Source organism: Copadichromis virginalis, linkage group LG3 (genome assembly GCF_057382275.1).
Source record: "Copadichromis virginalis isolate Kocher_CV1m ecotype Utaka linkage group LG3, C_Virginalis_male_GT1.1, whole genome shotgun sequence".
Lineage (NCBI taxonomy): Eukaryota > Metazoa > Chordata > Actinopteri > Cichliformes > Cichlidae > Copadichromis > Copadichromis virginalis.
The window spans coordinates 1,122,501-1,147,118 of record NC_140620.1 but is presented as its reverse complement, the minus strand read 5'-3'; the positions used below and the strand labels follow the sequence as shown (position 1 = coordinate 1,147,118).

General features: G+C 43.8%; 1 protein-coding gene, 1 long non-coding RNA gene and 1 pseudogene across 2 annotated transcripts; 1 reads left to right on the top strand and 2 right to left on the bottom strand.

Annotated features, from left to right (window-relative positions):
* Positions 1-2,696: 2,696 nt before the first annotated feature.
* LOC146712205 (uncharacterized) lies at positions 2,697-12,614 on the bottom strand. The gene is made up of 3 exons (XM_085451937.1): positions 11,178-12,614; positions 9,974-11,057; positions 2,697-4,686 (listed from the first exon to the last, which is right to left on the bottom strand). Exons 2-3 carry the CDS (start codon positions 11,053-11,055, stop codon positions 3,453-3,455), a joined length of 2,316 nt encoding a protein of 771 aa, XP_085308063.1. The 5' UTR covers positions 11,056-11,057; positions 11,178-12,614; the 3' UTR covers positions 2,697-3,452.
* LOC146712206 (uncharacterized) lies at positions 8,057-8,995 on the top strand (annotated as a pseudogene).
* Positions 12,615-12,769: 155 nt separating the features above from the next.
* Positions 12,770-22,791, bottom strand: LOC146712204 (uncharacterized). The gene is made up of 4 exons (XR_014919009.1): positions 22,273-22,791; positions 21,908-22,242; positions 16,677-16,809; positions 12,770-12,926 (listed from the first exon to the last, which is right to left on the bottom strand). It is a non-coding gene; the product is annotated as an uncharacterized LOC146712204 (long non-coding RNA).
* Positions 22,792-24,618: the final 1,827 nt, after the last annotated feature.

Here is a 24,618-nt window from a genome sequence, read left to right as displayed (position 1 = left end):
ATCATAAACCATACAGTGTCTAGCTATCTTGTTGAGCTCCTTAGACCATACACCCCTGGGAGAGCCCTCACATCATCAGCCCAATTACTCTTGGTACAGCCTAGATCTCGGCCTAAGACCAGAGGTGAGCGTGCATTTGCCCTGGTTGCACCTAATTTGTGGAACAACCTTCCCACTATCACCGTCTGGTATGGTAACTGCACCGTATCGGACACCCCTCACACACACTCTTCATCCTACTGCTTTCTGGAAAGAGGTACTGGAGCATCCAGGCCCTCACGACCAGACTACCGTTCAGTTTCTTCCCCTAAGCCGTCAGACTCCTGAACACTCAGTGACTGGACACAAACACATGCACACCTTCATACACCAAGGTACTTTTCCACAATGCTCAGTCTTCTGCATAAGCCGCTGTCATTGTTGCACTTTTCTGTTGCAGTGTTGTGTCTGTATTTTCTGTTCTGTCTGGTGTTTCACTGTCTTTGTTTGGTTTTTTGCAACTTCTACACACTTGCACTTTATGTAGTCCTGTGTTGATTGTGTGTCATATGTAGCACCCTGGTACGGAGGAACGTCACCTCATTTCACTGTGTACTGCACCACTGTACGTGGTTGAAATGACAGTAAAGCAACTTGACTTGAAAAATGAACCAAGATGGAGCTGAATGCTTTACAATCAGAGACCAGGTGAGTCTCTCTCACAAACAGTCTATTTTTGTTAGAATTGATACTCGTGGATCTCACTCTGGTTAAAAATCCAGGTTTTGGATGTTTCATGAGCTGACTGGTGTATTTTTACCTGCAGGCTTCATACAGCGTGAGCACTCAATGCTCAGACGGCCTCGAATGTTTATAATGTGGAAGAAAAACATACATCATAGTGCAGAGACTAATAATTACTAGAGATGGCACGATACCACTTTTTTATGTCCGATACCGATATCATAAATTTGGATATCTGCCGATACCGATATGAATCCGATATAGTGTTTTTTAATCAACAAAACTGTTTTTTTTAAATATCTTGCTGCATTTTGTATAAGTTCATACTCAAGTTTAAAACAACAACTACACTAAAGCTATTCTGTTATACCTGTATGCAAAAAAAAATATTTCATAGTTCAGCAATACTGATCAATCTAATAAACTTAAACCTACACCATCCTCCCTATTCTGGTATTTTAAAGAGTACTTAGCATAAATATTAAGCAACCTAACTAATAGGGTTCCAACTCCCAGCAACAACAAAAATAAATAAATAAAAAATAGGGAACCACCCCTCACGCTCCACCTCATGATGCTTAATCGACGTAATCAACCTTAATTTGATGCAGTGTGAAAAAAAAATGCACAGAAATCAATTATTTTTCAAGAAATATTAAATAGATTCAACATCTTTCTTCAACAAAATTGCAGACTGCACAGATGGTACCTTCCCAAAGGAAAAAGTACTATAGCTTACTAGGGTATATATATTAGACTTAATAGTCACTATATACAGTAATTGACTTCTATTCATTTTACATCAAATTAAAACTTTGGGTGTCAGATAATTATTTATTAAAAGCTCGACATTTTAAATGAGAATAAGAAAGAAAAGTATGTCTTTGTGCCCCTTTTCCCTGTTAATGCCCTATCGGCCCCCCTGGCTAAACTTTGCTAGATCCGCCCCTGCACAGTTACCAGCCGTCAGCTGTAGAAAAAGATCCTGGTGTAGAAAGAAATATTAAATAAATTCTAACAACAGCTGATCAAGCTTAAACGTGCTGCTGTTGTTCAGCCGCTGGTTTCCTCTTTCTGGTGCAAAGTGGGCCAAAAACAAACTAGAGACACGGACTCGAGACAGAAAAGCCGATCAGCTGATCATTGATCAGTTTCATGATTGAAGCAGGAGAGAGAGGGAGAGAGGCAGTCGCTCCATATATCGCTTGTTAAGCTTAACGCAGGAATGCTTTACAAACATTCAGAGATGGACTTACACACTTGCTTTACTTCTCTCGGGGATAACTTTGTCGGAGATGAAATGCCGGGTTGCTAGCGAAGCTCCAAATGCTATCCAGACCACCGACAGGTCCCGCATGCCACAGCCGCTCTATCACGTGATGCATACTGCTCCGACGTGCTAACGTTCTGAGGTGAGTTACGGCGTGTTGCAAGTTTTGTGAGGTGCTTTCGTGATATTTAATGGATCGGATTACATTTTTTATTTTTCTCCGATATCCGATCCAGTAATTTAGGTCAGTATCGGACCGATACCGATACGTAATATCGGATCGGTCCATCTCTAATAATTACATGTGAGGATATGCTGCTGTTGTCATGATGAGTGTTACTGTATTATAATGTATAATGTATTATAATACTAATGTTTTAATGATGAATAAATAAATATAAATAGATGATTATACTGTTGTTACAGTGGAACTGTATCACTAATTACAGGAATGTAAAGAGCATTTTAGGGGCTTGCTTCCTCCAGAAGACACAGGTTCTTCCTGATAACTGAATGAAATCTCAGCTGTGATGGAGCTTTGTGTGTGTTTGCTGAGTGTGTGTGAGAGCTGCTGCTTGCAATAAACTGAAAGTGTTTGAGGAACAAAGAGAAACAAAGAAAATCAGCTGATGATCCAGTAAAGACTCTCTGAGCAAAGTGACTGAATGAAGCAGATTTTATTGAGGATTGATAGAAAAGTGCATCAAGCAGGAGACGATTCATGTGGAAGACCCGAATACAGAGAATCTGAACAGATCAAGTCCAACATGAAAGGATCCAAATGTTTCCACTCGGCCTGAGCCATCACAAATATCCAGCATGAACACATGAAGAATCCGAGGCATCGTGTCAATGACATCCTCTGCACTCACTGAAAGACAACAACATGTTGGACTGTGTCTGGATCGTGTCAGTGACACGTTACTGTCCCACAACCAGTTTACTGAGTCAGCATGAGAGGAGCAGCAGGATAAAGCTCACACTGACAACAGTAGAACAACGTGACAGAAACACATGTATTTGTGGAGAACACAGAGTTTAGTTTGTGACGTCAGAGGAGCAGGGAGCTGTTCTCACACACTGTTGTACTGATCGTTAAACAGCAGGGGGCGCCCTCACTGCATTTACAGCACAGCTGGCAGCTCTGCTCTGCATAATAACTGACTGTGGAGTTTATGTAGTAATATTTGTCATGTGCATAAGTACAAATATCTGTGTGAAATACATGTATATTAATAATAAGTATTTTTTAACATGAGAATTGATATTTTTAACTGGATAAAATATGAAAGCATACATGATGTTCCCGTCTTAGAAGGAGGCCCTCATGTCCACATCAACAATCAGCATCTGTGTACATCTGAACATGTAGCAGCATCAGTACCATCTGCCTGATGCTTCTTTACATGTTTCACGTATGCCAGAGGAAGAGTCTCCCAATGTTGGTGATGGTGTTCGTTTAAGCTTGCACTGCTTCTTCGGTTCCTCCATCCTCTCTCCTCATCTCCTCCAGTTTCTGGACCTTCTCCGTGTCTCCTTCCTCCTTCATCTTCTCAATCAGGAAGTCCAAGTGCACAACAGTGGATGCTGAATCAGCTTTCAGAGCGATTTCCTCCAGTCTGACAGCATGCTGGTAGGAGTCACTTAGCCACTTTTCCTTTTCTGCTGTCAGCACTTTCATTTCCTTTTCAAGATTTTCCAAAAGACTCAATATTTTCTCAATTTCTATTTTATTTCTGTGATTCGTCTGCTTCAGAGCTTCTCGGATCTCTCTGATTTCTGTCTGTTTCAGTTCAGCCAGCTCGAATCTGTCTTCCAGGTTTTGGATGCAGGCTTTCAGTCTGATTCGTTCATTTAACACTTCGGCTGTTTTCACCAGTTTCTGAGGATTAGATTTTCCCAACAAGTTTGTCAAATGATCCATGTTTGTCTGTGTAAGTTCCCATGAATTTCTAAAAATTGTGTTTTCCTCCATTCGCTCTTCAAGCTGGCAGTTATTAAACAGGAAGTGAGCAGGCTGACTGTCCTCATTTTTGGCACATTTAATGTTTGCAGCTTCAAGAACTTGAAGAGGGTTTTTAGGCCTGCTTCCATCTGAGTGTGTGATCAGAGCTATGATGTTTTTCTCCAAGTTCTTTCCAAACAGAGACATCACTGAATCAAAGACGTACCTCAATGGCTCACTCAGTCGATTCACACTCGCCTTCATCACCAGACCCACTGCATGAACTTCATGGACCCCATCCTCTGATTGAAACAGGTCCAATAATCTGTGACTGATGATGTCATCATGTTCGATCCCTCTGGTGTCTCCATATCCAGGAGTATTGATGATGGTCAGAGAGTAGGGCAGAGTTTCATCTTCAAAACCAAAGATCTCGTACACCATCACATCTGATGTCTGACTTCTTCTCTCCTCCTCTGCGATCATAAACCAGACTTCATCCTCCCACTTCACTCCCATGGTGTAGTTGAGCAGAGCGTTGATCAGAGTAGATTTTCCTGCTCCTGTTTCTCCCACCAGTAAGATGGTTCTGTTTGTCTTGTTTGGACGTTTTTCTCCAACAGTCATTCTTGTCAGAGTTCCAGTCTTCTGTTTCTTCGGTCTCAGCTGGTAGACAGCAGGAGGTCCTGACCTGATGAGAAAACTGTCTGAGATGATGTCTTCATGTGGTGATGAGATCAAACTGATCCTGCACAGAAAAGCATAGAAAGTCTTCAGCAAACATGTAAACATTATGAACAGGTTCCTGTTTAACACTGAAACCTGAGCTGATCCTTTTCTGCTCAGGGTCAAAGGTCACATAAAATTAAACCTTTTTGTTTTTTCTTTTTTCCAATTAGATTCTTATTTTTGTCTGTCTGCTCTCCCAAAGCATTAGTGGTCACTCTGATTCTTTTTATTAGACTTTTATTTTCCCTCAACCTTTGATTGGATTGGCATGACATCATCTGGGTGAGCCATAGCTGCTGCTACCCTTCTCCCTCCGGTCTGTCGCCTGCTGTGTCACCTATTGTGTCAGTGTCCGTCTCTCAACCCTTATATAGTCCCTGCGATGATGGGTTGGATGATAGGCACAGCTCTGTTTCCGGTGCACGTCTGGCTGACTTGGATGTCTATTTAGCACATCTGTCTGATCCTGCCAAATCTGATGTCCGAGAGCTCATTAACAATTACCCAACTCTTTTTGGTGATATCCCCACTCAAACGCACGTGCTAAGTCATGATATTGACGTGGGTGATCACAAGCCAATAAAGCAACATGCCTACAGAGTAAATCCCACTAAGCATGCCATAATGCAGCAAGAAGTCCAGTATCTTCTTGACCATGGTTTTGCCCTTCCCAGTAATAGTTCTTGGAGCTCACCATCATTGCTCATTCCAAAACCCGATCAAACCTCCCGTTTCTGTAACGATTACCGAAAGGTAAACGCTGCTACAAAACCAGACTCTTTTCCACTCCCACGCATGGATGACCTGGTAGATCGTGTGGGCTTGGCAAACTTTGTGACCAAACTCGACCTCCTAAAAGGATACTGGCAAGTCCCATTAACCAAACGCGCATCAGAAATCAGTGCCTTTGTTACACCCAACCACTTTTTGCAATACACCGTCATGCCGTTCGGGTTAAGAAATGCTCCCGCCACATTCCAACGACTGATGAACACTGAGTTACATGGAGTCATAAACTGCGAAGTGTATCTGGATGATATAGTGGCCTATTCATACACCTGGACTGAACTCTCAGTGAAATATTTGACCGTTTGCGTGATGCCTCTCTGACAGTGAACGTGGCTAAGTGTGAGTTTGGAAAGGCCGTTGTAACCGACCTAGGGAAACAAGTAGGACAGGGTCAAGTCCTCCCTGTTGCTGTGAAAGTGCAGGCAATATTAAACTTCCCAGCTCCGCAGACGCTTCGGGAGCTGCGGCGTTTTCTAGGCATGGCGGGTTATTACCGTGGGTTCTGCAAAAACTTCTCCGAGGTAGTAGCCCCATTAACCAGTCTTGCCAGTCCAAAATCACCATTTGTGTGGTCAGAGACATGTCAGTTTGCTTTCGAAGCTGCCAAAGCTCTCCTTTGCAGTGCTCCTGTGTTGGCCGCCCCTGATTTTGCACGTCCGCTCAAGCTTGAGGTGGACGCCAGTGCTTTGGGGGCTGGTGCAGGAGGATGAAAATGGCATTGACATTCCAGTCTGTTTCTTTTCCAAAAAATTCCTAAAACACCAATTGCATTACAGCACAATTGAAAAGGAAGCCTTAGCCTTATTGCTAGCCTTGCAGCACTTTGAAGTGTACCTTGGGTCCAGTCCTGTTCCAACTGTCGGGTTCTCTGACCACAACCCTCTCCAGTTCCTAACTCGGATGCAGAACAGCAACCAGCGCCTTATGCGCTGGTCCCTACTCCTCCAGGACTTCAACATTGAAATCCGGTACAAAAAGGGCTTAGAGAACGTCATGGCTGATGCCCTCTCTAGGTCTTGAATCAAACATTTCATTTGGGGTTAGATATTTGATTTTTGGGTGGGGGGAAGTGTTATGATCTAATGTTTTCAGTGTTTGCTTTATGTGTGAGTCCTCCCACCAGAGGATGGCTGTGGGTCTTTTCCCTTTCTCTCTTAGGAGGTGGACACCTTGGCGTGCCTGCTGAGTAGCTGGGTGGAGTCTCTTCCTGTCCTGGGATTGGATAATTGGCTAATCACCTCCAGTACTTAACTACCGGATGACAGCCACCTGGCCCCCTCTCTCCTAACCTCCACCATCCAACAAAGAACCTGTGTTTCTGATTCGTTGCTGTGTAGAGTGTCTTTACCAAACTGATCTGCAGGTATAACCTCATGTGTGTGTGGCATTAGTACCTCAATTTTGTAAACAGCTGTAAATAGTTTTGTCAAGTAGCAATCGTGTATTTTGGTCACCTTGTATATATCCTTCACTGCAGCAGCCTAGTAGGCGTGAGAAGCCATTTTTGTTGATTAAGTTTTCTCCTGTTTTTCATGTAAAAAGTTAGGTAAGTGAATTGTCTTTTGTTTGGTTTTCATTTGTGTAGGAAAGCATAGGGACCATTAGGGAGTTTTGTTTGTTATTTTTGGCACTGCTCACTGCTGAAGCAAATAAATGGCTGATTAGCACTTTAAAAGATACGACTGTTTGTGTTCTTGCTTGGGTGGAGCGGGAGTGGGGCCAACTTCTTGTTGCGTTCAATACACGCCTAGACTAAGAACGTAACAATACAGTTTTAATTTCATTTTTATTGTCAGTATTAGAATATTGGGATGATTTAAAAATTTGATGTTAAAGTTAGAAAAAAGTGACACTTCATATCTATACTTATTTATTTTGTTTTTATTTATTTATATTTTACATTTGTTTTATTTTTATAGTTGGACTCTATATAAAATTATTTTAAATTTCTTTTCATTAACTAAAATAGTTAACAATAACCTCCAGCTGTAACCCTCTGTCTGTAGTGAAGGGGCTGGCCTCAGACTCAGCACTGCTCAGTCTGAGGCCATGATTTCCAGCTGGAAATGGTTGAAGTGCCCATCACAGTTTGGGGATGAGATGCTGGACTAAATAACTTTGCAGTTATTTATGTGTAAGAAATGTTTGGAATCATGTATGACTTTCGTTCCACTTCTCACGTGTGCACCACTTTGTGTTGGTCTCTCACGTGGAATTCCAATAAAATTGATTCATGTTTGTGGCTGTAATGTGACAAAATGTGGAAAAGTTCAAGGGGGCCGAATACTTTTGCAAGCCACTGTATATCTCGTCAACCAATCAGGCCATTGATCAATGGCCTTTGATCAGTGGTCATGAGAAATGCATATTAATGATCATAAGCTGACCTCCCAGCCCACTATTCCTCCAGTGGGCTGGTTTCAGTCATTATGCAAATGTACTGTTTATAAGATTGAAGCCTGCAGTCAGCTGAGACTGAAGAAACCTGGATGAATGAAGAAACGTTTCTCCCACTGAAAACAGATGAACAGATGAACAGAATCAAACTTTGGGTAATAAATCCATGTTTGAATATCACTTTATCTTTGAATGTGGAGAAAATGGAGAAAAACATTGTAGCTCTCATCACACACTCAGATGTAAGAAACCCTAAATATGCCCTTCAAGATCTTGAAGATTCAAAAATTAAATGTTTCAAAAATGAGAAGAATCAGTCTGTTCACTTCCTGTTCAATAACTCTCCAGCTTGAAGACGAGAAAGAAAAATACCTGAAACTAAATTTTGGAAGCTCAGAGAGTTCACAGCCTTCCTGAAGGAAACTACACCTCTAAAGCCAGAGGCAGCATTTAAAGTGTTAAAGGAAAGAATCAGACTGACAGCCTGCATCCAAAACCTGCAAGAAAGAATCAAATTCACTGAAGTGAAACAGAGAGAGATGAAACAGAGTCAGGAAGCTCTGGAGAAACATGACAACATGAATGAAGAGGTCACTCCATTTGTTGCTGAAGTTTTTAAACATAAAGAACCTATCAGAGCAGAGACGTGTGGGCTGGGTTTGAAAGCAGCTGTCAGCTGTACAGTCTGTGAGGAGAACTGTCACTATCCTGGATGCACGGTGCCCTTAAATCACTGTGAGGTCTTTAGAGATGGTCTCTGCACGTCATGCACCAACAAGTGTACTGCATCAGTGCATGTGAAAGGAAAGTGGAGATATGTGACCAGGATAAGGAGCGGTCAGGAGAACGAACCACCAACAAAAGAGAAGGATGTTGATTTACTTGGAAAGGAAATGAAACTGCTGACAGCAGAGAAGTCCCAGTTTCTGGATGAGTCCTACCAGCATGTAGTCAGACTGGAGCAGATCGCTCTGAAAGCTGATTCAGCATCCACTACTGTCCACTTGGACTTCCTGATTGGGAAGATGGAGGAGAAAGGAAACACAGAGAAGGTCCAGAAACTGGAGGAGATGAGATGGAGAGAGGATGGAGGAATCAGAGCACCTCTGAGGTATGTCAAACTGACACTCACAGAACAGTGACTGTAAGAGAGAGAGGTTCAAAGGATTGCAGAAGTTCACCCTTGGAAATTTCAGCAGCAGCACCAAGGGCAAACTGTCCTTGTTGCACTTGGATTTGACTCTATTCCTCCTCCTCACCATGATGATTATCATCATTATTATCATCATCATCGTAATTGATGTGTTGGATTATAATTCTGAGAAGTATTTGGACGTCCAAAAGTATCCTCGGGCAAGATGCTGAACCCCAGGTTGCTCTCCGATGTTACAATCAGAGTGAGCACTTAGGTAACAAAAACAACAAAGTGCTTGTATAAATGGGTGAAAGAGGAAAGTTGTATAAAGCAGCCTAAGCAGAGAAGCCCAGACCTCCCTCTCCCCAGCCACCTCCTCTAGCTTGTCCGGAGGAACACCAAGGTGTTCCCAGGCCAGCCGAGAGATATAATCTCTCCAGCGTGTCCTGGGTCTGCCCGGGGCCTCCTCCCGGTGGGACACCTCACCCAGGAGGCCTCCAGGAGGCATCCTTATCAGATGCCCGAAAAACACAAAAAAAAGGCTCCTTTCAATGTGGAGCAGCAGCGGCTCTACTCTGAGCCCCTCCCGGATGGCTGAACTTCTCACCCTATCTCTAAGGGAGAGGCCAGCCACCCTTCGGAGGAAGCTCATTTCCGCCGCTTGTATCCTTGATCTCGTTCTTTCAGTCACTACCCACAGCTCGTGACCATAGGTGAGGGTAGGGACTTAGATCGAACAGTAAATTGAGAGCTTCGCTTTTACGCTCAGCTCTTCACCACGACGGACCGAAAGCCCTCTGCCACTTGGCTGCACCTAGAAATCCACCTAGACTAAACTATTCTTGATTTTTACTGAACAAACAAAAGTTCATGTACAAAAAGGGGTGTCGAGATGGAGACACTGACTGATTTTGATTGAGTGACCTCACCGTGTTTCAAGGAGAACCCAAATCTGGACCAAGCCATGAAAACATTCAGATCATACCTTTGTTCTTTCCCATCTCTGAAGTTTATATCATAGAGCGTGCTGACTTCTTCTCTGACTGCTGTCTCCAGCTCGGCCAGGGTCTCCTGAATCATAAACTGGTCACTGGTTACAGTCACAGCAGACCAGTCCTGCAGCTGGGGCTTATTGTAGGTAAGAGGGAGGACGTTCTCCAGGAAGCTGAAGGGGTCTCTGATGAGCGAAGCTTCATGAAACTGCAGCTTCTTCTTCTTCATGTGTGTAATCTCTGCCTGCAGCTCATCAATAAAGCTTTCTGCCTCTGTCTCATTTATTTTCTGCTTCATCTCGATCGCCTCAGACAGTCTGGTGAACTCTGTCTTTATGTGCTGCACCAAAGCGGTCATCACCTTCCTGCTGTACGATAACGCCTCCTCAGCTTTACTTCTGCTGGTCTTCACTGACTGTTGAAGCTCCTGGATTTTCTGCTCACGCTCCTGGATCATCTGATCCATGCTGTTATTTTCTAATCTCAGCTGGGATTTCCTCATTTCAGCCTCGTCCTCCAGACTCACTGTTTCATGTGTTTTATGGTCACTGCATTTACAGGACCGACACAGAAACCTTTGATCCAGTCTGCAGATCAGCTCCAAAGGCTCACCGTGATCCCGACATATTCTGCTCTCCAGGTCCTGAACTGGATCGATCAGCTTGTGCTTCTTCAAAGCTGAAATCCTCTGATGAGGCTCCAGATGTGTTTGACAGTAGGACACTAAACACATTAAACAGGACTTCAGGGCGCTGACCTTTGACCCTGCACAGATGCTGCAGAGCACGTCTTCATGTCCTGCTTGTTCAGATGAACTCAACAACATTTCTTGAAGAGATTTTTTAACCTTTTCTGCCATTTCATCAATGACAGGGTTAACCCGAAGCAACGGCCTGGTGTAAAACATCTCTTTGCACAGTGGACATTGGAGTACAGACAGGGTGCTCCAGTACTCTGTGATACAGTTCATACAGAAGTTGTGTCCACAGGGAATCGACACAGGTTTAGTGAACACACTCAGACAGACGGGACAAAGAAGACTGTCCTCAGACACCAGAGCCGACGCCGCAGCCATGACTGCAACATACAAGCAGAGCTAATATTAGCACAGTGTAAAGTCAATGTAATCCTCATTTATCATTATCAGAGTTCAATATACAAAAAAGCAAAAATGAAACTGAAAAAATGCGACTGTACCTTCTGTATGAAGACTTCACCAAGACTGAGCGGTCAGAAACAGGCTCTTCTTCTTTTTAGTTTCTACTGACACACTGACCACATCGTCTCCAAGCACTTCCTCGTTTGAGTAGAACGAATGAACTCTTTAGAAAACAGACCATGAAGCCCCTCACAGGTTAAACAGGTTCACTGGGAAGCTGATCGGCATGACAACTACAGCTTGAATATTCATGAACATTTAAGAACAAATGCTTAACACGAGCTTTTCTCACATGATGAAGAGGAAAGTAGAAACTGAAAGCCACAAAATGAAACTACACTGGCAACTCCTGCGTTAGCCTTTAGAGCTGTGTCTGCATTAATTAGTCACATGAAAAATAATTAAGAGAAAGATTAAGACGTCAGACTGATGGAAAATCTGAGCAAATAAAAGCATCTGCATCAGAAATCAGAGTCGTGGTGATATTCTAACATGAATCCACACACAGCAGCGATCCACACCGTCCAGGGGCTGTCAGTGAAAATGAACGTCCCTCAGAGTGAAGGACAGTGTCCAAGAAATAAAAACGTTGTTTGCTCTTTAGGACAAAAATGCAGACTGAAACGTTCCTAAAGAAGTCTGATGAATAACTGGAGCAAACTGGAGTCCAAATTTGTTTGTCTTAGAAAAGTTCCAGTATATTTGAGTTGAACCTGTCCGAGAGTGTCACATGCAGAGTCCTGACAGAGAAGCAGGGTGTGATGATTTGGGACTGCAGGAGTCTGGGAGATGGAACCATGCATTCCTGCAGAGAACCCAAAAACATGTGACAGGATGAATCTCAGTCTGCAGAGGACTAAGGCTAACTAGACTCTAAATGAGGAAACACTGTAACTGTTCAGTTTACATGACATGTGATTAAGAAGCCCCTTTTGAACGTGGTCGGGTTGCTGAACTGTCACCGATGGCTGACAGGAGACTTGACTGAACGCGGTGATCACAGGACAAAACAACTTAAAGCTTTTACACACATCACATCTGACACAAAGTGAGCTGCTACACAAACATACTAGGTTGGCTACAGGGACAGTTTCTCCTGCAGGCTGGACTCATGTGGACCACACATACCTGGACTTTGGTTCTGTGTGTCTGTAACGTTTGTAAAGACTAATGATGGAGCTGAACTGATAGAAACAGAAAGCCCTGCATCAGTGCGTCTGTGTAAATGCCATTCTCTATATGAGGCTATGAATGAAAATGAAATGGATTCAAGTATAGTGATACATTACACAGAACACTGACATACTGTCACTGACTGCAGGGCCCTAATGCACAGGTTTATTTCCAACGGTAAGGACAACAAGTGCAGATATCCAAACAGCATATGTCATTATAAACAAGCTTCAGCACACTACAGGGACAACATCTTCACACTCAGGTGTTTTCAGTCCCACTGCAACACTGCAGCCATGCAGTCTACCTGTAGAAACATAGCAGAGAGAATGGTCACAAGTCAGGACTGCAACATTTCATTATTCTACCATCCACCGTAAGTGCTGTTATTATTGCCATTTAAGTGGTAGAGCTTAGTAACCACACAAAGTGGCAGAGCACATATATTACAGCGCATAACAGCTGCCAACACTCTGCTGACTCGGTGACTTCAGAGTTTCAAACCTCCTTTGGCATCAACAGATCATTATGCCAGCAGGAGCTTCATGGTTCCCATGGATGAGCAGGTCCTGCAGGTGCACTGATCGCTGGCCCAGCACGCTCGTCTACTCAGCCTGAAAGGTTCCAGAGCAGATTGCCACGTCAGCAACAACACCAGATATGATCATCAAGAAGCTTTACTGATGCAATGCTGACTAAACATGAAAAAGCACAAACAAAGCGACTACAGTGAAGTCAGTGAACACAAGTATAGTGTAATATCTACACTGTGCACTTAACCAAGAGGCAGACTCAGGATTTCCACCTTAAAGCCCAGGCCTGCACTTTGAACTGCTGGCACACTGAGTCCCACAAACTGAAGTTCATTACTGGTTTCTATGCAGCCATACACAGGTAGATCCCAGAGCCATTATATGCTTCATAAAAGCCTTTTAAAAGTCTGTATATGAGCTGACAGAGAGCCGGCGTATGCACTCAGACTGCACTCAGACTGCACAGCTGGTTCATAACACTGTCGGGTAAGCACACGCTGAACATCACAGTGATAAGTGAACGTTATCCCAGTGTGTCTGTGTGTTTGTGGGTGTGCTGAGCACCAGCTTACAGCCATCTTCAGGCCTGGTGGGTGTGTCACACCTGCCAAGGAGATCCACTTCCACCTGGAGCTGATCAGCCTCGTCGGGGAGCTACTTAACAGTGTGGCTGAGCGCTCCTCGACGCTGGACCGTTCCCATCAGTTTCTCAGCATCTGTTTGAAGTTGGAGGTGCTCACGGCTGCCTTCGTGTGTTTCCAAGGAGGATCTGCAGAAACGAGGTTGTACACAGGGAACAGAGACACGGAGCACGGGCGCGAGGACATGAAACGGGAGATGGGAGCGCGCAGGGATTTATTGTTTACCTTTTATTTTACTTTACTGTAAATAAAGACACCTTTTCATCGCAAGAGTCCTGCATTGTGGGTCCTGCTTCCCCACATCCCCAGGCCGTGACAGTTTGGGATTATTGTCCTACTGAAAAACAAAGCCAGACTCTTTCCAGCCTGAGCATGGCTTTAAGCAGCACTTATGAGTGAAGCTGGAGAGCTGGTGACACAGTGCGAGTCCCTCTGAGGCAGCGTTTCAGTGTCACCTTCTCTGTTCAAACGTGCAGTGAAATCACAGCCTGAATGTAAAAACAAAGAGCTGCCCTCTGCTTCTTCCTCAGCTACAAACACAGAGACAGGAAACGTCCCTCTGCTGAGCTCCTGCTGATCAAACTCCACATGTGTGAGAGTTTTCCAGCATTTCCATCAGCATCACAACTTTACACCATAAAACGCAACAGCAGCTTGTTTGTTGCTCTGAAAATGAAAGCTGTGAATGTGAGCCCACATCCACCCTGAGCCTCCACGTTCTCATTTCTGTTAGCTGCCTCAGAACTGGAGCCACTCTGACTCAACGTGTCCTCAGCCACAAACACCAATCCTGTGGTGTTTCATGCCTACTGCAGCTCTCACCCTTCACATGAAGACTTTGGAGATAAAGGGGACGTTCCACTGGAGACTATTATCCTGTTATTGGACAAATGCAAACATGCATGCAAACTGCACAGAGACCAGGTGGTGGATCCAGACTCAGACCTTCTAGCTGTCAACAACTGCAACACTGTGCTGCCCTGTTAACCAGGTCCTGTGGACAAATACCATAAAGTGTATTTGTTAAAAGATGGATGTGGTCGAAAAATGGAAGCCAATGTGGAAGTGCCTTTAACCTGCAATCTTTCTACCGGCCAGCAGGGGGCAGCTCTGAGAGCTGCAATGAGCCTTTCCCGATGAGTCTCACAAAGTCGTACAGCCTCGTCTTACTTTGCTCCTCAGTCACTGAATAACACAGCTCACACAAACACTTCTGTAACTGCTCCTCAGAAACCTTTGTTGTTTCCATGTTATGTTTGATTTCGGGTTCACTTTGGATTCCTTTGTTTTTAAAACCACCACAGCCTGTCTGAGTGTCCGTGCTGACCACGTCAGCCTGGGGTCACTTATGAAGGCAGTGTTGACCTGACTCACATCTTCTCTGTCACAGGAATTATCAGCTGCTCTTTCACTCGTTGCGGTCTTTAAATGAGACTCCTGTCAAAGAGCAGCATAAACACAGGGATAAATCGTGAGCGTGTGATGAGCTGCTGTATGGACTGTACTCACAGTGAGGCTGGAGCCCTGTGAGGTCACTGTGAATGACCGCCCAGAATCCCAAAGCACTGGGATAATGGGCAAACACAGTGTGACAGTAGCAGCTAAGCTAGGTTAAATAAAAAGAGTCACATGTTGCTTAAATTAAAGCATCAGTTTTTTCTTCCTTCAGCAGCGATGTCCAACTCTTTCAATCTTGGCTCATGTCTCCATGGTTACCATTACAAAACTAACCCAACGGCCAATCAAAACTGATGCCGACTGATGACATCATCTAGTCAGAATAAACAAAGCTCAGTCATCAGCATGTCTCTGCAGTGGTTCCAGTGTCTCCTGTGTGTCTTTGCTTCATGCTTCAGTTCTTCACATTCAGTCAGTTCAAAGTGGTGCAAACGGCAGTAGAGACATGAGAGATGTTGTTGGCAAGAGAAAATCTCCTTCACATCCCAACACGTCCCAAGTGTAACCGAGGCCTGCCGATCCACAAAGACAGCAAACCAAGGTCAGAGCTTACGTCCACCTACCAGCCAGCTTCAGCCTTACTGGGACGAGGCAGACCAGTCGATATTAGCGTTCCCCAGTGTGCATGCATCACATTTATAAAGGCCAATAAATGAAGATTTAAAGTAAAGTGGAGACAGCAGAAAGTCTCAACCATCACATGGGTTTGACACCATGTTTATTCACCAGTGGGCACTTTGCAACTTCCTGTTATCAGCAAGTGTTTGTCACGAAGCCAACGACTCGTGCAGAAATCCACGATTTGTTGGGACGATCAAACAAGTATCAGCAGGGCTCCATCGATCTATCAAATCACTACAGTAACCTGTCAGTTATTTCTGACGGCAGCAGCAAAGCATGCCTGCATGTCTCGCTGCTGCACTGATTAATGGACAGCTCGCCGCTGCTGTCAGCAAGAATATACACAGAGCTCCATCGAGCTGTGGCTCCAGGCCGTCCCCACCACAGGAAGACTGTTTCCAATAAACTGGAGGCATTTAGGTGGAGCATCAGAATCCCGTCAAATCAAAGAGGTGGGACTTGTTCCCAGAGCTGGATGCTGTGTAACCTCCTCACAACACAAGCTGCACAGCAAAGGACACAAAAACCTCCTGTTGACTAAACTAAACCCTCCCAACAGCAAAGACAGCTGCTGTGCATGAACGTGTGCACATTGGTGAAAGCTGCTACAGCGCAGCACTGTCAGCACTGCAGGAAAGGTCCTCTCTATTTTCAACAGAACTGCACATCACAGGTAAAGTAATGTGTTCATGGAGACGCCATGTTGGATAGCTCATCTCCAGCCTGTCGAACCATTACTTGAAAACACGGAAAGCCAAATATTCCTGGACATGTTTTTGGAACATGTTACAAGGTGCTGCAGCCGAGTAAATGCAACAAAGACATCTTCAAGACATCTTCAGACATCTTAGCAATTTCCTAATGTTGTAAACCTGCTCAACATTTGGCAATAAAACCCTTTCTGATTCTGATTCTGATTCAACCTCGGACTGAGAGCAGAAATGTGACAGTTTCCAGAAACATCTTCAAACTGGCCTCACAAAGACACGAGTGCACACAGACTGGGATCATCTCCATGTTCGACTCCATGTTAAACCAACTTCATTGATCCAGACACCACAGCGGCCGTCACGTCCTCCCTGGTCCCACAGGCTGCACACAAGAGGCTCACCTCTGCTACCTGCTGCTCCACTCCCCTCAGGGTTTTGGCCACGCCTCCCATTGGTCAGCAGGTAAAGGTGAAGCCTGGGACATGGAAGCGTTTAGAGCAGAGCTTCATGGGCCTGACAGCGTCCAACAGCAGACTGAGGAGAGAAAGGAGACAGAGTTCTTCTTCTTCTTCACGTTCTTTTGTTTTAAACTCAAAATGAAAGGAGTGAGCACATGTTCTCCCTGAGGAAGATGAGGATCTCCACCCACTCACAGCCCCTCTCCTGACCTCCTCCCAACAAACTGACCATTTGAACTGAACCTTTAACACTTGTTGTCAGTTCTTGTGTCAGTCAGCACATCTCAGCTGTTTCTCCTGTGCTTCTGAATGTCTCCCTGTGATTGGCCGTTCACAGAGACATGTCTGACTACATGAATCAGCTCCACGTGTACGTCTCAGGTCTTTGCTGGATTCGTCTTCCCCTTTCTTAAACTCATGCCTTTCCCGTACTGTTCTGTACAGCAGTGATGAGCACAGTGTGGAGCTTAAAGTGATCGTGGGCAGCTCGAGTGTTGTTATAGAGGGGTCAAACCTGTGGTTGCTTCATCAGTGTGGACATTTAAAGATGGATGCAGACTGCATGGAAGTAAGATGTTTTACTGCTTTTCTAAACATCATATGAAGTAAAACATTTACTCACACATGAAACATGAACACTGTGACATCAGCAGCTGCAGCAGTGCATGAATAAACAGACTGCACAACAACTCTCCTCATTCCCAGCTGTGCCTGCTCGAGCCAAATGTCCAGCTCCAAATTCTCCTGACCTCCTGTGGAGTTTGTGTGGATGACCTGGAGCAGGGTCCAGAGTCCAGGTGCAGGAGGCAGTGCTGGGTCAGCCACTGTGACAAAGGGCCCCTCCTCCACTGTGGGAGTCATCCAGGGGCTCCAGGACAGATCCACAGTGGGACCAGGGCTGATGCTGTAGTCACAGCAGGGACCTGCAATCAGCTTATTTCAGGACACGTCACTGCAAACATCTGCTCACCTCCACAGCTGTGTGTTGGGTTGAAATACAACACATGCAAACACATGTATGACTGTGTGACACAGACTGTGCAACAGTAGCAGGTAGTGCACTACATTTCCCTGCAGGCTTTGCATGCACAGAGCAGCAGTGTGTGTGCTGCTGTCCTCAGTGTGTCTAACACCAGCATTTAAATAACTACTAACATTTCTTATCACTTAGAACCAAAGACAGAGCAAGTTCCATCCAACTCTTCCCCTGCACCAACACGTTTCCTGCTGTTCATGTAACAGGAGGTGAACACGCTGGGATTAAAGGTTCATCTCATCAGTAACAAAGCAAACATGCCTCTGATGTGAGTTTCTGCTGTTTCCACAGTTACAGCTGGTACCTCAGTGCAGCCCTCACTGCTACAATACAACACCATCACATAGACCAAGCCTATTCAAATGGCGGCCCGCGGGCCAAATGCGGCCCAGAAGCAACCCGCGAGTGGCCCTGCCTGTGGTCCTGGCAGAAACACAGAGAAAACGCAAAAAATTAGTTAATTTAAAAAAAATTAAAAATTCCTACAGCGTAGTGTAGACTGTGAATGCAACACTCCTAGTAGCCTAGCAATATTTAACCCACAATGCACCGTGATGTAAACATATTAAACAATCATCGTAACATATGATGCGACAACAGCATGTCTTTCTCACTCCAAAAGTGCAAAATTTACAATGAAAACTGTCGGTTTAACCCTGCCTGGACTGACAAATACTTATTCATTTTACCGAGTTTAATAATCTTACAACCGGAGTTGTACTACCATGGTGAGGGTCCTGTACAGCCCAAGAGAGCTGCAGCATCTTCCCTTCGTGTTTGCTTCTGGGCGAAGAAGAAAAGGCCTTTCACAGATTCTGAAACAGCGAAATACTGCATGCTGGCCGTGGTGGATGCGGTGAAAAGTAAGTGTGACATCTGCTATTAAAAACGTACCCCTGTAGGACAGTTCAAATATTCGTAGAGTTGAAGTTCTGGCGTCAGACGAGTTTGAAATGCTGTTAGATGACCTGAAGAAAACTGATGTAATGTCTATAGCAGGAGATCACAGACAGAACTGATAATGCACAGTTGTGCATATATGTCCGTTTTTTGGATGGGAAATTGCTCGGTTTACTACCGTTAGAGGGACACACAGCTGGCGAAATGATGTTTGAGAAGATTTCAGCTCTTTTTGAGGAAAATGGTCTGGATATGAAGCGTGTCTGTATACTTGTGACGGATGGGGCTCCATCCATGGCAGGAAAAGCGAGTGGTCAGCGAAATATTTATTTTAATTTGAAAGGGAATTATCAAAATGTTTTTTCGTTATTATTATTGTTTCAAATGTGCAAAAAATAGTTTAGTTATAGCTCCCTTTTTTTTTTTAAACGGACCTCTTGGTGTGCATTTGTGAGAGGTCACCAGATTTATAGGGGAATAGGAATAAAAAAATACTTGTTTTTCAATACAGTTGTGTGGGTTTGAAATTGATCATGATCTGCTGCTTACTGGCTTCAAAAAATATATCTGGCCCAGATAAATTCCTCGGTTTGAAAATCTGGCCCAACTAACTTCGTAGTTGAATAGCCATGACATAGAGTCTCCACTGTGACAGCAGCAAAGACTGTTTGAGGCTAACTGACCGTTACAGTCGGCTGTTACAAAGTAGCAAAGCTCATTCAGTTACTCTGAACGAATAAACAGTTTTTGTAATCTTTGCAAAATCGGTTTTAAACTAAATGTAATGAAAAATAACCTGTTCCATTTAACTTCTAACACCATTAGACTGTTTTAGCCTGTTGGCTGACTAATATGAAAACAGATGAATGTATGAATGTTATGTTACAGTAACAACGATCTGCAGCAGCCTGTAAAACAGGAGGAGGAGTTACTGGAGGTGTCATCAGGTTGGGCTGAGACGTCTCAAACTTACAGTGCTGTGCTTCGTTATTGATCACAGGGCAGTCCAACCAAAAGGCTTCACATGGCTTTAATACTTTAAATTGTTTTCTATTCTCATCGTCATCACATTTAGTCTGCAAATTCACAATTTGTATTTGTTTTCAATTTTAATCTGACTTTCTGAGCCTCCACAGGTGAGTGGGAGTGTCCTGGGAGCTTCTGAATTACTGGAATCGATCCACATACACTGTGATCACAGCGTGTGGTCAGGTGGGGAAACTCTTATTACACTTAAACTCAGCTGCGTGGTTTAACGTTACAGCTCTCGTCATCTGTCTGACTGTATTCGCTCATCGATCCTCTGTAAACTCCAATGTTTACGCTTCTCTCAAAAACAAATGAATAAAATCTGACTGCATCACATTTACAGATGTACGACAAATAAGACTGACATTAAACTCAAACAAGAGTCCTTCTGTTTCAGCATCAGCTGGATTCAACACTATTATAATGCATTCATCCATTCACTGTCACAGTTCCAGAAGTGCATCGTGTACACAAAGCAGACAAAAGATCCTGCAGTGGTTTTAAGGCCAGCACAGGTCAGAGAGTGCAGACTGTTATTAGCATCGCAGCAGATTCAAACATTCGGGGCAGGGGTCACATAAAATAGTCAACATTAGTGCATTCAAGCAGCTCTCCGACCCGCCGCAGAAGGACGAGCACTTCCAAATAGCCTCTCTATTAGAGGTGGGAATCACCATACATCCCACGATACGATATTATTGCAATTTTTAAAAATATTTTGCGATATTCAGATTCTGTACATAAAGGTAAACTTTATCAATATTCATTTTATCTAATATCAAAGTCTCGCACTCAGTCTTTCTCTCATTTCAGTTTTATTGTTGACAAACTGAACGGTTTGTATTACAGTCTAGTCCAACTTAACTGAATGCAACCATCTGGTACAATTATAACTATTCTGAACTATGCAATATGAAATGCAGCCCCTTCAGCAACTGAAGAATTTGACAGTAAATTAAAACAAAATATAATTTTACATTAAATAAAAAAGTTTTAAACTTAATTAAAATAAAACATGTCTTAAATTAAAATAAGTAAACTGTCATGTTTATTGCTGCCAAAAACAATTAAACACATTTGGACAGTGAAGGATTCTTGCTCAGAAAAAGGATCAACATGCTCTGAAGTCAGAGCACAAAAACCTTTTTTGTAACAAAATATCGATTTCTGCTGTCCCTGTATCGATACATTATTAGCAAACAAAATATCACGATGCTACACAGTATCGATTTTTTCCCCACCCCTACTCTCTATCCTATGGCTGGGATTTTAACACAGGTACACACACAGCTGTGTTAACGGGTGCAGACGAACAATGCAACTGAACTTAATAACAAAGTTCAAATGACACAATTGTTCTTTTCTTAGTGCAACACAGAATGACTGATGTCTCATATTGTTAAGATATCAGGTTGGAAAATGTTGAATCAAAGGTTTAAATGACCTCCAGTCAGACAGTGTTGAAAGTCCCTGAACACAGACCTGAGAGGGTGAAACAGCCAAGGAGAGCTACTGTCTGAGGTCAAAGGTCAGACTGTAAGAGAGTTGTCAGGTTCATATAGCTCCATAACCCAAAGCTGCCCCTCCTCACATGGAGACATGGTGATGTATCTTCATCATCCTCTGTATCCACTGACCCTCTGTGCACAGGTACAAACCTTCAGCCTCTCTGCTACACCTGAGCTCATGTTCTCATTTCTCATTGGTCCGTCCAAACATTAGAAATAACCAGTAAAAACAGTGTTCACTGTTTCTACTCCAACATGTCCTAAACTGGACCTCAGGTCCTGTCAGGCTAGTCCTTACAGCAGTGTGTGACCTTTAACCTTATTCATTCATCATAAATGTCTTTAATGACACCTTTAGTCCTTCACAGCCTCCACACAGAGTGCTGTTGCAGTTATTAAACCCTTCTTTAAGCCTTTTCTACACCATTAAATAAACCCACCATATTATACTGGTCTGTGACGTCACTCAGCAGTGAATCCTTTAAACCTCTGCATCGCTGGCTAACAGGACCAGTTTACCGAGAGCGCCCTCTAGTGGCCAAACCTAGCTGTTACACTTGGCAGCGGTCGGCAGCTTTGTGCTCCGTGAAATAACAAAGTGACATTTCCACGACAAACTTTCACAGCAGCCTTGTTCCCTCATCGACCAGCTGCTAACGAAACGTTTGTGACTCACAGTTAAACTTCAACAGTCTTTTTACCTGTTTACTAACCAATCAGCTCCCTGCGCATTCAAACTCCCGCTGCTGCTGCTGCTGTGCGCTTTACGGCACCTGGTTTACGGCACCGTGTCGTTCTGTACCTTTCAAAGTAAAAGCATCAGGTCGGTCCAAGCTGCAGCAGAATAATAACCACTTATGAACCAATTTACCAAAAATGAATGATGTCATTTACAACACTGAGTTTGGACTTGAACGGTGTTTTCAGTGTTTTTGCCTGCAGTTGAAGAGTAACGCTGTCAATGATGGCAGAAAGGCGCCAAAGCAGAGAGGAAACAAACTCAGCACAGACCAGGCTCAGGGAGGGGCGGGGCCATCTGCTGTGAGAGGGAAGACAGGATAAAGACATGCTGTGGACGAGAGACAGGTTAATAACAGATATGATTCAATGCAGAGAGGGTTTTTTTGTTTGTTTGTTTTGTTTGTTTGTTTGTTTGTTTGTTTGTTTTTTATGCAGGGAGGTCTAGTGAGTAGGGTTGCCAACTCCCTGAAAAATAAATAAGGGACACCTCGTGGCCAGGGCCGGGCAACCCAGTTGTCTTCACCCTTCCCAGTGTGGTAGCTCTTTTTTTTGTGTGTGAAATTATTCTTTAACCATTTGACTTGAATTTGATTTAAGCAGATGCATATTCTTTGTGATATGAACACATGTGAAACAAATGATCATTTAGCCATTTATTTTTAGCTCAAAATGACAACATTAACACAGTAAAACAGGTCTCTTTCTTAAACAGAAGCCTGTCATGCTTAACTTTTGAGAATATAAGTAAATCTTTCTTTAAAAGAACTCTGTCCTGCTTAACTTAAAATAATAGAAAACAATAGAAAGAAAAATATTCTTGTAACTGTGCACATTTAGTGCATTTAGTACAGTTGGCTTCAGTTGAGGTATTATTTCAGCTTTTCTAAAGCTAATCAGCTGCTCCTGTTTGTAAACCCACTTGTTCCCATGATTACGCATCATAACTCATCATCATTATTCATCTATGTATTACTTTTATGTATTAGTCATCTATTTGTTGTAATCATCTATCCTTGCAGTTGTTTATTACACAAAATAAATTATATTATCACACTTCTGGCCACATAGCGCTGATATTCACTGCACATGCCCATATTAACCTTAACCAGAGGGTTTAAAAAACAAACCAGTGTTTACATACCATATCTGCTTCTGCCGTGGCCTGGTGGACAAGAAATTGGTAAAGGGTTCCCCGAGCTGTCACGCCCCTGTTCTTCTTGTGCCCACCAATAGAAGCATGCCTATGGAAAAAGTGCGCCGGCACACAGTGCAGTGCGCTTTATAGGTGTTATCGTGCACTTTCCCAGCCAGGTGTTTCCCTTTTCCCATTCCTCCCTGTACTTTTGCAGCCTTTTTTCTTTTCTTTCTCTGAGGGGAACAAACATTGCTGCTCTAACGCTGGGCTCACACTGTGCGAGTTTTGGCCCATTTTGAGCCGATTTTTGAGTCATGCGACCGACTTGGTGATCGGCCCGATTTTGGCCTTCATCGTGCGTCGTGTAGTATACGTGGGGTAACGAGGAGCGATTAATACCTCGAGCAGCTCCCGATCATCAATCGCTCGTGAGGGTGTCACCACAGCCGCTCACACTGCTCACTCGCAAACACGTAAACGTCGGTGAAAAAGACGGAGCAGCACAGCTGTGCAGCGTGTGATCTGGACACAAGCGATGGAGGCACAACTTGTAGAACTTTGGAAAGCTCATCCGAGCCTTTTCGATGTGGCCTCACAAAATTATCACGACCACAACAACCGTGAAAATAGTTGGATCTACACTGCTGCTCAATCACAGCTGCCTGATCATGTTTTTCATTAGCAATTTAGCAAAGTTGATGGTGGTGGTGTGTCTGTGTGAGTGAAAGACAGAGAGGGAGAGCGAGCGACAGATTTTCTGTTATAACCTTCATGTTATGGAGGCACAGTGTGAGCACTCAGGTCGCATCAGAGCATCGGGCGGTATAGTGTGAGAGTACATCGTGACCTACCAACTTCTAACCCCTGCGAGTCAATCGTGCAGTTTGAGCAGGAGCTGAATAACGTGACTGAAAAAATCGCACAGTGTATGTCCAGCTTTAGGTGTACTGTCGTCCGAGACTTGCACCGCAGTGTCGGCGTTTGTTTCCCTGTTGGCCATGCTTCTTGTTGTGGTCATCTGTTGTCTTCCGGTATTTTCTCCGTAAGCGACCTTTCCTCGACCAATGAGATGAGCGGTAATCTGAATTGTCATAAGTGTGCTGTCAGCTCATTGGTCACAAAGCAGGAGAGGGGCTGGGAATTATGTTTTCAAACAAAGCGTTAATTCCATTAACATTTATAGACTACTTTTGATTCTCACTGTATTACGGGACAAAGTGCGTCCCTTATTAGCTCAATACGGGACGTGTACTTTTGTTTCTAAATACGGGACGATTCCGTTTTTTAAGGGACGGTTGGCAACCCTACTAGTGAGTGAGAACGGTGACTGAAAAGGAAAAACTCAATGCATCATGGGAATCCCCCAGCAGCCTACAGCTATTACAGCACAGCTAAGGGAGGATTGAAGTCTATTCTTAAAGGTCGAGATAGTGTCTGTCTCCTGAAAACTGATGGTTTGTGTATATATTTATGCTTATATTCATATTCTCGTATTCCCCTTTATTTTATATCCTAACTCTGTACTATGCTGTCTGT